Genomic DNA, 16,275 nt, shown 5'->3' on the forward strand with positions numbered 1-16,275 from the left:
ACCCAACCTTTTCTGCCCCCCCAGCTGTTCACTCCTGTGCCATCAGCAACGGGGGCTGCGAGCATGACTGCGTGCAGCTGGCTCCCTCCCACTTCCAGTGCCGCTGCAGACATGGCTACCAGTTGGCTGAAGACGGCAAGCACTGCCGACGTAAGTGATGGCGCCACCTGCTGGTCGGTCCAGAGCTTCAGCCTCTTTGATGATGTGGGAGCGTTTGAATTGCAGTTGAGGTTCCTCCGATGAAGGATGTGTTCCTGCTCTGAGTCGATGGGTTACTGCAGACTGGAGATGCACCTCACCGACAGTCAGGGAGTGCGTCCCCAGGGGCGGATTAAGGTGTACAGAGGCCCCTAGGCTACAGTAGTCTGTGGGCCCCCCAACCCCGCCCCCCTCCGCGCCAATGGGGGCCCCCTTGCAGGCTGGAACACGTGGGGCCCCTAGGCTTAAGCCATATCTAGCCTGTGCGTTAATCCGCCCCTGTGCGTCCCTTATGTTAAAAACTTCTTTTAACGACTAGGACACTGGGAAAGTGCTGTGACAGCATCTTTAGCTCCAGATCAGCCACACTGACCCTTTGTCATATTTTAGTGTGAGGCTAATGGCCAGGCTTTTTGTTTTTTCACTCTCGAGCTATTCGCCCAGATCGGCTTGCAAAAGCTACAGGAAGATATTGGCGCTGGGCGAGCGGCTCCGGAGCGCGTTTACAGCCGCGGATGTGTGTTGAAGTGGCCAGTGGGCCACGCCGGAAAAGGCGAAGAGCCAGACGGTCGCTGGTGTCCTGTTAAGCGGGCCTCGTCTGTTGAAGAGCTTCAGTGAAATATCCAGCAATCTCCAGGAAGGTTAAAGGTGCAAGCAGCCATGGGTGAAACTTACACAGATAAAAAGAACAAGATAATGCAAAAATGTACGATCAAAAAGTACAAATAATTAACTTGAAGTGAGGGTTCCTCTTTCGCAATGGTTAGGCAGGGGATGAAAGATGCTTGTGGGTTTCTGGCCTGCAGCTACGATGATAAATCTGTATTTGGATGGCTTAGGCGCTCAGTGACAGACAGCTGAAGAAAGGAAGGTGGGGAGGGGCCATCAAACAGCTGGCGAACTGCACGTATCTGCCTGGACCAGGGCATTATGGGAGAATTAGCCAGCTGACTAAATTTGCCTTTCAGCTGTTAAGTGGTTCTGATAAATGGTCTCTCACCTTGCTTTCCTGACATCTATTGATCGCAATGTCGTTTTCATTCCTATGTCTTGAACTTCCAACTTGACTTTCTCCCACTCCTCTCCACAGTACACCCGTTGCCTTCCTCAGTGACGCCAGTCTCCCATTCCTTGACATGGGGAACCTGAAATGGAGGCAGATAATATCAATCGAATTTAAATAAACTCTCTTAAAAACTGAACAAAAACCACTAAGCCATTTTGGAAGAGGAAACACATTTAGCAATACGATTTTTACTTTAGTGTTTGGCACGTCTCTTTTCTACGTGTTCTGACAATCCACGGTGCCGGCCTGCCTCGCTGACAGCCTTGCTGTAAACTCGGCACATTCGGCCAGCCCTTTCTGTAGTCCAGGCAAGTGATCCACAAGCCTGAGCTTCTCCAGAGCTCACTGCGGACAAGACAAGCAACCACAACACACCGAGGACGATTATTCATTTAGGATAGATATGCTTCATCATCTTTTCTGGCCCACCTGCAACTTCCACTTTCTTAATGGTGTCCTTGTTTTTTGTGGAAATTGAAATGGGAAGCAGGTTTGTGTGTAGAGGTTTACATGGGTGTGTGTGTGTGTGTGCGTGTGTCTGTATCACATCTGTATGTGTGCTTGCTTGTGCAAGTCATTTTGTGCTTGCTTTTTCCATCTGTGCACTGATGTACACTCACATGTGTGTTCTTGCGTGCATCCTAAGCGGTCCGTGTGAGTCCCCGTGTCCAATCGTACATGTGTGTTCTTGCGTGCATCCTAAGCAGTCCGTGTGAGTCCCCGTGTCCAATCGCACATGTGTGTGACTGCTTCCCTCTACAGATCATCTGCTTCCTTTCTCAGCCCAAGAATCTATAGTTTCCTAAGATGAAAAGTATGTTTATAGCCACAAGCTGCTTCTGTGTCACTTAGTCCTTTCGTCCTCGATATTTTTCAGCTAGAAGTGCGTGTTGCCATTCTGAGTTGTATTTTACACCACAAGCTTTCTGTTGAACGTCTCTGTTTGCTTTCTCATGACCTCTGATTAGCTGAATTTTGTGGCACCGCCTGCGTGGTCACATCATAATGACTTTCTGCAAAGAGGGGTTTTCACCATAGGCAAAACCAGTAGTTCCAGAGAGATTATGAAGCCTATCTCTTAAGAGCATATCATATGTCATGTAGGGTGAGATCTATAGATAAGTCATTATCTTTTGGTGGTGACATTTGTATGGTGATATTATTTGCCCTGAATTCACACAGCAGTTGTCTATGTACCATAAATCATGTCTAGTACCATAAACTCTTATAATCCAATCGTTGTTCAGAGAATGAGATTTCTAACTTCTTCGATTCAAGACTCATCTACATGAAAAAGTCCAGGAACTGTAAAACCCCAGCTTAGGTTCTAAACTGTCCTTAACCCAAGCTGTAGGACACAATGAAGAAGCATTCTCAACATGCCCCCAGCTACCCAAACCAAACTTGGCAGGGTCCGGGTGTCGGAATTCCTCTGGAAGCTGCAGCCACGGTTCCTGGACCTCTAAGCATCTCCAGTCCGCAGTGTTCTTTAAGGCTGAGGAACACATGTGGTTCCTTCCAGGCGCAAAAACCTGGAACTGATCACAGTAATTTTTATAAAAACAAATACCACTCACGCACTGCTTCCAGTTGCACCTTCATGTTTTGTTTATCTTAAACCTTGTACTTTATCCAAGGGTATAATAGATTGTTCTATCCTCATGGTGTCTACTCCATGTCAGTGAGGAACCCCTGCGCAAGGAACAATGGTGGCTGCGCGCACAGATGCCATAGCCACAGAGGGCGTGCACGCTGCCAGTGTCACCCTGGGTACAGGCTAGCAGAAGATGGCAGGAGCTGTGAAGGTGGGTATCTCCTGTGGCAGGGTGACTTCCTGTAGTTTGGATGGGTGTCCCAGGCCTGCATTTTTATAGTTGGTAGTCTTTTTTATTTTCCTTGGTCGGGTGTGTGGAAAAGGGTTATTCGTTTTTTCGGTCGAGAGAAGAACAGAAGATCTTGGGGCCAGAATGTGAGCTGAAGCCAGTAATCTTATCCTAAGGAATGATTCCAACAAGAAACAATTTCTTAAGGATTTTTGCCTTAAATTCATATAGTACTTTGAGGATGTTGTATGCAGAGGTCGTAGTTCAGGTCCAGAAAGCACAAGTCCAGGTCAAGATTTTGTTTGAACCAACCAGTTGAGTACTCTGTGACTGTGACTCTTTAGGCTGAACTGGTTGGTTGAAACAAAATCTTGGTCTGGACTTTTACTCTCTGGACCTGGATTAATCACCTCTGGTTGTGTGTGTGTGTCTTTCAGACATTGACGAGTGCAATACAGGCCAGGTTACGTGCACCCATGGCTGCCGCAACACGCCAGGCTCCTTCGTCTGCGTGTGCAACCTGGGGTACGAGCTCGGAGCCGACGGCAAGCAGTGCTACCGTGAGTCTCAGTGCTACCGCGAGTCTCAGTGCTACCTCGAGTCTCAGTGCTCCCGCAAAGCAGCAAGGCACAGACTGTCTCCAATCCCCATTATAATCACTATAAATATGAAAATACTGCTGAAATGTGTAATACTTTCATATTTATTGTGAAACTGGATCACAAGGAGAGGAACACCAATGACATGACGCTCGTTTTATTTTAACACCTACATTTTTTCAATGTACTTTTACATTGTTTACATTTTTATTCCCTACACTATTTACATATTTATTTGTTTTCTGTTTGTTTATATTCTGTTTATTTTATATCCTATTAATCATATTTTTTTCTTTATTTGTATCCTTCTTGATGTTTTTCTTTCTTCCACTGACAAGGATAGTCTTACAATTTCATTGTCTTGTGCATTCATTCATTGTTAATTCATTCATTCATTCATTCATTCATTCATTCAAGACTTTCCAAATATTCCCATTTCCACTCGTAATTGTTGATTGCACTGTATGATTTTATGTAGCCAATGTTCTACAAATCAAAAGCTGAAGTTCAGTGAAGGTTCAGTTAGGCGTATAATACTGTACCCAAAATACAGCTGGGAAGTGAATAAAACCTTAAGAATACATTCTGTTCTGTTCAGTTCAAAGGAAGAGAAGAGTGCGATGACTAAGTAATGAAATGAAGAGCTCTGTGGTGCACAGTGATGTGTCTTTATTCCATGCAGATGTGTGTCCTTAGTGGTATTTGATTATCCTCTTAGAATAGAGCATATTCTTAGTGCATGAGCACATGGCAGACAGCAGTGAGTGTTTCTGGTGTGACGGAACTCAGGGCAAGTCTTTCTGACAGGCATTGAGATGGAGATCGTCAACAGCTGTGAGACGGGGAACGGCGGCTGTTCTCACCGCTGCCAGCACTCCACCAGCGGACCTGTCTGCAGCTGTAACCATGGCTACCAGTTAGACGATGACTTCAAGACCTGTGTGGGTAAGTGGGGGTGCAGGTGACAATCAGGGCTGTAGAAAGTAACCTGTACCTGCTCCCAGTCTCAGTGCTGTTCGCACACTTGTCCTTTTTCCTCTTCTAAAACACCCTTAACACAGATGCACCCAAGCATAATACATACACTAAAGCCTGAGATCGAGCTTGAACACTAATAAAACCTAAACTCAGACTCGAAACCCATTCATGTTATACAGAACTTATAGTGAGTCTGGGGGGGAAAAAAAAAACAGAAATGCATACTGTAAATGAAAGGGGAAGAAATTCAAGGATGATCCAGGAAAGAAGGAACTTGTGTTGATGTCCAGGCCCTTAGTATGCTGACCTTTTACAAATAGGAAGAAGCAAAAACGATATGAGGCCTAAGCACTCATGAAACATCCATAACCGACTTGTTTAACTGGACTCCCAAACCTAGAAGTGATAGAAAGCGTCTGATCCCACCTGCAGAGAGCTTAGAAGAATTTTTTTCTCCTGACTTCCTTCCAGTGTTTCTGGGCTTGACTTTCCAGGACCCTTGTGAATCCCTGTATGGATTCATCAGGCTGCTACTCTGCTCAAGACCATAAACATATACAGAGATCAGCAGGAGATACTGATTGGCAGATGAATCTCTGGAATCTCCGAGCTTCCCAGCTCACCTGCTCTGAACTGATGCAGACAGTCACGCTTATTCTCTCTGGCACCTCCTGGTCTGTTGGACCAAACCAATTTTATTATAAATCAGGGGGTGCACTTGTGTCCAAATGTTTAGCACAGAATGCCAGTGGTTCAACGTATTTACACCCTGAATATTTGTGCTTCTCAGACCTGGATGAATGTGAAGAGAGCAGCTGCTGCAGCCAGGACTGTACCAACTACCCAGGGGGGTATGAGTGCCACTGTGAAGCTGGATACCATCTCAACTCTGACGGCTGTGGCTGCGATGGTACATTCCAACATAGATCAACCTTAACTGAAAACACTTCTCATATAACATTAATAATAATTATAACCAAACAAGAATACCGAATACTAAGCATTCTAAATGAATTTGCTCATGACTTGTACTTCAGTAGTAACTGAGTTACTACTTATCATTTGTGCCCCCTGAAGTACAGTGCTTACCCACACTTCAATATAAACACGCTCATGGTCTCATTATGTCCCGCAGATGTGGATGAGTGTCTCTCTGACGACGGGGGCTGTGAGCACACTTGCCAGAACACTGCCGGGTCGTACCTGTGTTACTGTCACCTAGGACACCGCCTGGATGAGGACCGGCACAGCTGCATCCGTGAGTACAGCGCCCCGAGGGTCCCAGAATCTCCTCGGCCAGGAAGTGAGTGCTGATATGTGTCTGCTAATGAGGCTCTAAACAAAATTATACAGCTTAACTGCATGGAAGATGCTGTTTTATCAAAAATGTTCATTACAGCAGTAGATCACTGTCTGCTAGAATGACAATTTTATCATGTATTACATGCTGTTTATTAATTAAATTTCTCTTCAATTATATGATTTTTTAAGCCTATGTTTGAATACAGCCAAAAGTAATATCCAAGCCTGGATTTTCATCGTTTGTAGGGTAGAAAAAGAACTGAATAGATTTCAGTTCATTTTGAAAACCAGTACTGCCTAATACTTTAGGACAGTGTCTCCCAATCTGGACGTCAGGGATTTGCAGACAGTCCAAGTTTTTGCTCCCTCCCAGCAAAAAATATGGACTGTTTGGCAGGGTGCTGGGAGGGAGCAAAAATGTGGGCTGTCTGGGAATTCCCGAGGACTGGGTTGGGAAACAACACTTTAGGGCTTCAGATTATTTATCATCGGGGTGTTGACATCTGCACTGGGACCCCCCCCTTGCCGCCCCCCAGCTCTTGGCGGCCCCGTGGAGGCGCTGACGCAGCGTGTGGCAGTGGAGAGGCCCCCGCCGCGGTTCACGCTGCTTCGTGACTACAGCTGGCTACCGGACACAGAACTGGAGCGGCTTGACGATTACGAGGAGGGCCTGGGGGAGCTGCGGGCCGAGAGCGCGCTCTCCGAGATGATCGGTACGAGTGAACACAAATACGCAGGGGGTGCCGAACCCAAACACGCAGGGGGTGCCGAACACAAATACGCAGGGGGTGCCGAACCAAAACACGCAGAGGTTGCCGAACCCAAACACGCATTGGGTGCCAAACCCAAACACGCAGGGGGTGCCGAACCCAAACACGCAGGGGGTGCCGAACCCAAACACGCAGGGGGTGCCGAACACAAATACGCAGGGGGTGCCGAACCAAAACACGCAGAGGTTGCCGAACCCAAACACGCATTGGGTGCCAAACCCAAACACGCACGGGGTGCCAAACACAAACACGCAGGGGGTGCCGAACCCAAACCCTAACCCTGCATGCATGACATACTTGTAAACACAGCTTTATCATTTGCACTGAGGAATTCTCTGGGCATCGCAGATAAGGGTTAACTAGATCTGATAGAAGGTAGTTAGAAAATGCATTAATTTTATTTCATTTTTGGTAACGCTTTACATTAACTGCACCTTCTTAATGCCTTCATGATGAATTGAGCAGTGGAAGAAACTCGTAGAGTCGGATGAATCGGGTCGTGTTTTAGCAGCCAGATGCATACATGTGTCATTCATGGCAAATGAAGCCCCCTCAGGGTTAAGGGCTCCTTTCTCCGCAGTCCCTGGCTCTGGCGGCTCTGTTGTGGTGCATTTTCCTGGCAAACTTTTTGCTCCCTCGACCCTATAGACAGTATGGTTTGGGCCAATGAGTACAAACCCATTCTGTGTGATCAAACTTGTGGTGAAGCATTTCTATACTGATGGGAGTGGAAATTTCCATGATGATGACGTCCTCGTCCACAGAATGGTTTGATGAGAACTATAAAGTTTACTCCAGATGAACAGAAAATTCTGCAGCGTTGCCTGAAACAGCAACATACCACCATCAACAAACTAAATGAAGAATTTTCTCATGGACAAATAGTCTCACATCATTCTAGTAGAGCAGTGGTTTCAAACTCCAGTCCTGGGGGGCCGGAGCTCTGCAAACTTTTGGGTTTCCCCTCATTTAACACACCTGATTCAACTCCTTGTGCTAATTACCACACAGCTCTTGAGCTGAATTACTTGTGATGGGACAGTGAAAGATCTAAGCTACACAGGGCTCCAGCCCCCCAGGATTGGAGTATGAGACCCCTGTAGTAGAGTAACACACAATTATACAGTCTATTTCAGGGTCCACCGAAGCTGCTGTACTGGCTTGTGATGGCCCACAAGATCCTTGTTTGTTTATATATAGAGATAGTTAGATGGTGAGTTAAAAAAGAAATCTCTAGTGGTCTCACTATTTTTCTTAGTAGAGACAATAGTTAGTGGCCCAGAATAAGGGACCTGCAGTGGCAACTATGGAGATTGTTCTTATTTTCACCAGCAATACCAGTGGTTCTCAAACTGTGGTATGTGAGAAAACAGTGATAATTCGTGTCTGTGCTTCAGGTTACTGTGATTTTTTTCCACCCAGGTGGTACTTGCCTGCTTTGCTTTGATCCATAGTGGAACTTGATTCAAGATGTTTGAGAACCACTCAGTCACACCATTTATTAACTTGCTGTTATTTTTAGTTATGAGTTATGACTCTATGCACTTGACCGTTATGCTCCCTGCTGGACAGAAAAAAAGCATCGGCAGATTTCATTAAAGACCTTTTGTTGTCTAGTCAGTAGCTATGGTTTCTTATTTCTGCTATGTAAGCCTGTGTACGGATGCTTTGGAGAGCGTTGGATCTGAGTGTGCACCTGACCAAGGAGCCCCGCCTACTGGAAGCTGGCCCTTCAGCGCATGGCCATTGTTCTAACAGTCACTTCTTGTTCTTTTGAGGCAGTGTGTCTGAATCACAGCTTCGGCCATGACTGCAGCCTGACGTGCGAGGACTGTGCCAGCGGTGCCACATGCAGCCCAGGGGGTGACGGCTGCGACTGTCCCGAGGGCTGGACGGGGCTCATCTGTAACCAGAGTGAGTAAGCTGCGAGAAGGCATGGCCGAAAGCCCCAAGCACTCATAGCCGTCCATCCGTCCGCCCGTCCATCCATCCATCCACACACTTATCCTGGTCATCTCACCTTTTACAACATTATTTTTATGACTTTATTCTTCAGCTGTGAAATTGAAATTTGTTTTACCATACCATCAGGAAATGTAAATAATACATTTCAGTTCACACTGCACCCAGCAATATAATTATATGACAGAAGACACATTTTAACTTCATTAAAAGTCCACTGATCGTTTATAAATTAACGTTAATCACTTTTTATATTTATGGTGTGGTTTAAAAGACATGTTTATTCAAAGATGCTATTTCACATGAACATTAATCCCAAATGGACGGGACCCACAATCCTTTGCGTGGCTTGACCCCACCCTCTGTCTCTGGCACAGCCTGCCCCGAGGGCACTTTTGGGAGGAACTGCTCCTTCTCCTGTAAGTGCAGGAACGGTGCCACGTGCGACCCGGTGACGGGGTCATGTCACTGCCCCCCTGGGGTCACTGGTGACCTGTGTGAGAATGGTAACAATCGCCGGCTTTAGCCCAAAACGCGTTAAATTACTGCACCATTTTGCCGTATTTGTTCAGGTGTGTTTTAAACTTGTTGAATTTTATATCGGGAAATAAAGCATCATGACTGTCATTCACTATAAATGGACATGTGCTATTTTTAACAATCGTCACGAGGCAAATTTTATTCTTCGCTATTTGTAACCATGACCATAAATTTATGAGGTCTCTCAGCGTTCCCTGTCTGGATCTTTTTTGGTGGTCTACTTGTCTTGATTTTATAAGCTCTGTATCCATTTTTTTGCCAACTCGCTAACTGGTTCCATGAACAGCATCTCCCGGTCCGCAGGGTGCCCAAAGGGTCTCTATGGGAAGTACTGCAATAAGAAGTGCAACTGTGCCAACAACGGGCGCTGCCATCACACCTACGGGGCCTGCCTTTGTGACCCAGGGCTGTACGGCAGGTTCTGTCACTTGCGTAAGTTTGCATGTGAGCCGGCACCAGCTTTTGTCTTTTCTGGCCTTACCTCAGACACTGGCACCCACTTCCTGTCATATTCTGTCTCTTTGGCTCCACCCACTTCCAGTCATAGTCTGTCTCTTTGGCTCCACCCACTTCCTGTCATATTCTGTCTCTTTGGCTCCACCCACTTCCTGTCATATTCTGTCTCTTTGGCTCCACCCACTTCCTGTCATATTCTGTCTCTTTGGCTCCACCCACTTCCAGTCATAGTCTGTCTCTTTGGCTCCACCCACTTCCAGTCATAGTCTGTCTCTTTGGCTCCACCCACTTCCTGTCATATTCTGTCTCTTTGGCTCCACCCACTTCCTGTCATATTCTGTCTCTTTGGCTCCACCCACTTCCTGTCATATTCTGTCTCTTTGGCTCCACCCACTTCCAGTCATAGTCTGTCTCTTTGGCTCCACCCACTTCCAGTCATAGTCTGTCTCTTTGCCTCCACCCACTTCCTGTCATATTCTGTCTCTTTGGCTCCACCCACTTCCTGTCATATTCTGTCTCTTGCTGGCAGTCAGTGTCCTCGCACCCAAACCTAACACTGTTTCTTTTCACGCAAGACACACATGGCTCATTTGATGGCTTTTATGGGGAATCTCTACTCAGCTGTTCTCTACTCTGCGCCTCTCCATTCCAACCACTAATCTCATCTTGCCCCTTTCCTGTTCCAAATTCTACTGTACTACTGATGGACAAAATGACGCTTGCGTTTGGCCCTTTTTTTTTAACAGAGAGCGCCATCTAGTGGGGTCAAAAAGATTCAGCAAATGGTTCATGAACAATACTTGTTATTTATATGCTTGGTTCCCCTATTACAGCTTGCCCCAAATGGACCTTCGGGCCAGGCTGCTCAGAGGAGTGCAAGTGTGTCCAGCAAAACACGCTGGATTGCAACCGTCGCCATGGCACCTGCGAGTGCAAACCAGGCTACCATGGCAACACATGCAAAGACGGTTGGTGATGCCTCCTTGTTGATCACCCTGCACACCATGAGTCAATCTGAACCTGCATGGAATAGTAAGATGAACGAATAGATGTTATACACTAAAAATGGCCAAGGCCCGTACAGTGCAATCCTTAGGTTTGAGAGCTGACAATTTACATTAACAGCACCTTCATAATGCCTTTATAATGCATTCGTAGAACATTCATAAGTAGCATGTAAGTACACCTTAACACCTTAACAGCTTTAACATACATTAATAACAAACATTATATGATAATAAACATAATTGTCTAAACATGTAATGTTTGTTATTATTGTGTATTAAAGTTATTGAGGTACTATATGTTAGGATGTTAAGGTATATTGACATATGGCTTATGGCTGTTCTATGAATGCATTATGAAGGTGCACTGAATGTTTTATGAATGCATAATGAGTCTATAATGAAGGTGCAGATACTGTAAAGCATTTCCATTTGTTTAAGGTATGTGGGTATGGTTATGATGTACCATCGTGCTTTAAAAAAATTGAGTAAAGACTTAATAGATGTCAGAACAGAGCGGGAACATCAAACGCTTGTGTGATTTAAGCACAGCTGGATCTGTCACCCCCACAGAGTGCAGTGCTGGTTTCTATGGCGCCAGCTGCAAGCGGCGATGCGAGTGCCCTGCCGGTGTGCCCTGTGGTCATGTGACCGGCGACTGTCAGCCCCAGTGCCCCATGGGTCTGCGGGGTGTTCACTGTGACCAGGGTGAGTTTTGCAAAATCCCTCCGGTTGGTGCCTGCCCCCTGACGCAAGTTCTGTGGGCATTGGGGGGGGGGGGGGGGTGCAAACTTATTAGCTTATCTCAGTTCATTACAATGATATTTGTCCATTACAATTATATTTGTTACATATGTAGGGAAAACATATTGACTATAGGACAACATGCATTTTCCAGGAGTATCGACCATCCTAGGAAACAAAGGGAATTCATGCCTGAATGCTACACACTGTGAGAGAAAACAGGACCCAAAGACAGCTGTGCTCAATTCACAAACACAGTACTAATTAACTAATTATCCAGTTTCCAAACACTGCTACAATGTTCACAACAAACACAACTAAATATTTAAATACGCAAAACACATTTTAAATGAGCTGCAGGTGTTTAGTGGGTGTTGAGGTCCGTGTGTTTTAGGGGACAGAGGATGCCTTGTGACCTGTATCTGTTTGTAATGTGTATATATCTGTCCTCCAAAATGCTTCACATGAGCATATTTATACATTTTTGCATGAGTCATCTGCATCACCATCGACCAAAAATCTGCACATTCAGCACATGCATATAGGCAAAAAAACCACATGAATTCCAATTCCGATGCTCGTTCATGTTGCATGGCCCTAAATTGGATACGTATCCAATCTAGGACCTCATATCAAAGTAACTCAAATCTGATTTGAAAAGATCAGATTTGTGTGAAAAAAAATCAGAAAATCAGAGTCACATTCAGGCAAGAAATCTGATTTGAGTCACTTCAGTTTGGTAATGTGAATGTAGCCTTAGTGTACTCAATGAATTTTTCAGTTCTTCATTGTAAAAGTCCTTTGTTTGTTTTAAAAATCCAGTGTTTTGTAGAATGTACATAACAAGCTCAGTAATCACTAATAATGGACTGAAAGTAACAACATGAAAGATTCAGATTGATATACTGGTAGATGTGTATTAAATGAGGAATTGGCGAAACAGCCAATCTATGCGAAACAGCTGGTAAAATGACTTAATTTCTTTACTTTGATTTAATGACTGTCTTAAAAGTAGATTTAAAATTTAATTCATTTAGCAGATGGTTTTATTGAAAGTGACGTTGGTTTTTCTGAGAAGGCAGGGTCAGCTGGTCCCTGAAGCGATTGGGGGTTAAGGGCCTCGCTCAAGGGCCCGGTAATGACATCACTTTGCTGACATGGGGATTTGAACCAGTGTAGTACTGTAGCCTGACCTGCTAAGCCAAACATGGCCCCCAGAACCACATGGGAATGAAAAACCTCATTGACTGTAACAAACAAGGGGGCATCTTTATTCATTTTTTATTTAAATAAGGTTTTTCATTTTAAAATCTGAATTAAAGACATTATAATGAGACAAATTTCAAACCGACTAAGTAAAATACTTAAGTAGAGAATACATTTACATTCACTGTCACTAGTAACCTTGTTCCTTGATGAATATTATAGTGTTTCAGCAGTGTCAGCGTCTGCCGTGTAACTGATGTTGAAGGTCTGATCACACAATGCTTTCTGCAGGACCTGGAGATGTTATCTGTTCGGGGAGCCTATTCAGGTCTTAGCGACACCAGCCTGAGCTGGCTTTCAGGTTCTCAGCGTGCAGCTGGGCCTCTGTCCTCCCTTGACCTCCCCATCCCTCTAATATGCCTCCCACTCTGGAAATTTGGAAACGTCAAACTAAGCGGCGAGAGCCGTGCTCCAGCCGGGACCGGGGAGGGATGCTTCCAGAGTGGCTCGGAGCTGGCAGACCGGCGGCGTCGCCTGGAAGCCATTAGGTGGTCAGAGTGCTGCAGCTGCCATGTGTTTAGAGTGACAGGCTGGCGGCGGGCAGGTAGTGCTGCTCGTTAGCGCTCGGCTTGCTGCCGCTCCGGTCTGCCGCTGCAGCTCTTCAGTGATCGATGCACCTGGTCAAGAGACTGAATGTAGGGTGTAGAGTTAAAAGCTGCTTTTGGCTACGTTCGCCCTCAGCACCTAGGCTGTGTCCGAATTCAGCGGCCGCAGGCTTCGAAGGACGTGGTCTATGAAGGTGTGGCCTTTGAAGGTTGGACAGAAAGCGCTATCAACAACAACAACAACAACAAATTTATTTTTGTATAGCGCATTATCACAACATTCCATCGTCTCAAAGCGCTTTACAGCATCCCCACCCAAAGCCCCCAGTGAGTAAGCCATAGGCGACAGTGGCAAGGAAAAACTCCCCAGAAGGAAGAAACCTTGGGAGGGACCAGACTCAAAGGGGGAGCCCATCCTCCAGGGGCCGGCAGGGAGAGTCAAATACAGTTAAAATGGGACTATGGGTAATTTTATATTTGCGCTGCTAGCTGTTCCCGCCCTTAGCTCCTATCACCTAGTTGGGACACGCCCACTTTACCTCTGCGGAATGAATCTTGGGATATGGAAGGATGCAGCCCCTACTTTGGGACACAGTCGCAGTCTTTCCCCTGCCCGTTTTTTCTACGGTGGTACCATGATTGTTCCCACTCTTGACCTCCTGTTACTTCAGCTTTAGCCCACTTCCCTCCCATTGCCCCTCTGCTCTGCTACCTTATGCAATTTGTGCAGCAAATGGGGGTCGCTCTGAGTTTTTCCCGTCCCGTGAAAGTCGTCAAAATTAAATAGTAATACTCTGATAATGTTCCATCGGGCTCTTTCCTGGTCCATTTGCTCTTTCAGTATGCCTTCTCCTGTCTTTACAGTCTGTGCCATGGGGACTTATGGGAGAGGGTGTACCCAGTCCTGCGAGTGTTCTGGGGCTCCGTGTGACCCTGTGACTGGGCAGTGCCACTGTCCTGCCGGGAGGGAAGGAGATCAGTGTGAGAAAGGTAAGTAGGCGCAAAGGCAGTGATTGGCAGAGTGCCGGCCCTGGAGTCTCTGGGCAGCGATTGGCAGAGTGCCGGCCTGGAGTCTCTGTAGTCCAGCTCTTCCTCCCGAAAGCTGCATCTGACCTGCCAAAGGTCTCTGTGTATCACACTCAGCAATGTGGTTCCGCACAGGCCTCCAAGTTCCTACCACTTTCGAAACATGTTTTTCCACATTTCGTTCTTGTATCCACTTTTAATGACTTTCCGTTATGGCGTAATTACTCTCTTGGACATTGTGCTGAATGTCGGCTGTGTTTGAAACGGAAAAAAGTAGAGAATCTGAGCACAGGGAGATGGTGTGAGAGTCCGTACCCTGAGCTGGATTCACCTCTTTCTTTAGCAAAAGCCACCGGTTCTTATTAGCATGATTTGATTATTTATAAACCCATAATGCAGTCTGGAGTGCATCAGGACATATAACTGACTAGACCAGCATGGAAAGCTGGCAGAGACACGCGCTGAGCTCCTCTGTGGCCAACAGTCCTTTAAGCTCCTGAGATGCATTTTGGTAGAAGTTTTTCAAGCTTATAATGAAAAGAAGCTTCACGATTTACATGGATATCCTGCAGTTTCTGTTCAAGTATCTTGCTGAAGCATCCATGCAGATGCCTTTTAATCCTAGGCAGCAGTTTCAGTGCTTACTCCCAGCAAGCTTTCTGGCTGTCGAGATGTATGGTTTCGCATGGAACCATGATGAAGCTTCATCTACCTGCTGGGGAGACCATGGAGCCTGGAATCTAACCTTTGATACATGATAGCAGCCATCTCCCTTTGAAGCCTGGGTATAAGGTGTTGGCATTGGTCTCCAGTAATACATTCTCTGCCAGATCAGCAGGGTTTCATCAGAAGCCGCCCTCTGTGATTGGCTCAGTCACGATACAGCAAAGGCAGCTGGGATTTATTTAATTTTACTGACCAAGTAAAAACATTGATGAGCTAAAGTGAAACTGCTAATATCTCCCCAAGGTATGCATGGCCACAGCAGGAAAACAAAAGGGACTGGCCTCAGAATAAAGCAGAATTATTACTATATTGTGTTTGGGGTGCTTTAGATTTGCTTTTCACAGCTCGGACATCTGCCTGTGATCTGGTATAATATGCTGCTTCATGCAAGAAGACCTGAAAGCAGACTGATCGATGGCTTCAGTTCTGCATGGGAAATTCAAAAGGAGTTTCTAAGCAGGTTTTACAATTCATGTGGATAGTTGGCAGAGGATGCTGGGCGGCTGGTAGAGTGTTGGTCATAAAAACTCTCCTTATGAACAGAAGGTTGAAATTCCAGGAAGGGAAACTGCCTTTGCTACCTGTAAGATGTGTGTTATTATTAGGCCGATGACAACTACTGACAAGCCTGTAAATGGCCTTCTACCTTCCCAATATTTTGTTTATCGTAGTGATGTTTGAAGGAGGAATGTACTTAACTGGGAATGATTGATGGCACAAATCAGTCCATAACCATTAAAAATGAAATTGGAACAAATACCAAAGTAATCATTTATTATATTATAATAAATAATAATGCATAAGACCACTGTATCATTCATTATAAGCCAGTACATTAGTAGTGTCTTAACAGGCCAGTGAAAATTAGTTAATAAGTAATAATAAATATTCATAGCCCTGCACTGGACTGGCTTCCCATCAAGGGGACCCCGACCTCATGCCCCCTGCTCCCCCCCCCCCCCCCACCCCAAAACTAGCCAAGTAGGTGGCAGTTGCATGGATGGAAGGATAGTTGCATTTAAATTTTAATACTTTCTCGCTGTCAACAGATGATTTCTGGAAACATTCCAGGTTCGAAGTACAGAAAGTTCCTTGAGGCGGTTGCGCCCACGCGCCAAGAGTCATCTGAAAAAGTCGCTTAGTGTGGATACTGTCACAGCTTGGCGTCACTTACGGACAACAAATGCAGGAAAGTATATTAAGAACTGCGAGTATTTAGTAGAAAGGTGTTCAAACCGAACCCAAAAAAACTGTGACCAAAAAGACAAAC

General features: G+C 45.7%; 1 protein-coding gene across 5 annotated transcripts in view; it reads left to right on the forward strand.

Annotated features, from left to right (window-relative positions):
• The window catches only part of megf6a (multiple EGF-like-domains 6a), an 84,805-nt gene that overhangs the window by 52,290 nt on the left and 16,240 nt on the right, over nt 1-16,275 (forward strand). For 4 of the 5 annotated variants that reach the window (XM_023841472.2, XM_023841473.2, XM_023841475.2 and 1 more), the window contains 13 exons: nt 25-150; nt 2,947-3,069; nt 3,525-3,647; nt 4,494-4,631; nt 5,455-5,574; nt 5,800-5,922; nt 6,503-6,679; nt 8,519-8,650; nt 9,076-9,204; nt 9,542-9,670; nt 10,528-10,662; nt 11,272-11,406; nt 14,118-14,243. In XM_023841472.2, coding sequence (XP_023697240.2) covers nt 25-150; nt 2,947-3,069; nt 3,525-3,647; nt 4,494-4,631; nt 5,455-5,574; nt 5,800-5,922; nt 6,503-6,679; nt 8,519-8,650; nt 9,076-9,204; nt 9,542-9,670; nt 10,528-10,662; nt 11,272-11,406; nt 14,118-14,243 — 1,716 coding nt within the window. The remainder of the gene's footprint in view (nt 1-24; nt 151-2,946; nt 3,070-3,524; nt 3,648-4,493; nt 4,632-5,454; nt 5,575-5,799; nt 5,923-6,502; nt 6,680-8,518; nt 8,651-9,075; nt 9,205-9,541; nt 9,671-10,527; nt 10,663-11,271; nt 11,407-14,117; nt 14,244-16,275) is intronic. The other variant, XM_072713465.1, reaches the window with a different exon arrangement.

Source organism: Paramormyrops kingsleyae, chromosome 6, assembly GCF_048594095.1.
Source record: "Paramormyrops kingsleyae isolate MSU_618 chromosome 6, PKINGS_0.4, whole genome shotgun sequence".
Taxonomy (NCBI): Eukaryota; Metazoa; Chordata; class Actinopteri; order Osteoglossiformes; family Mormyridae; genus Paramormyrops; species Paramormyrops kingsleyae.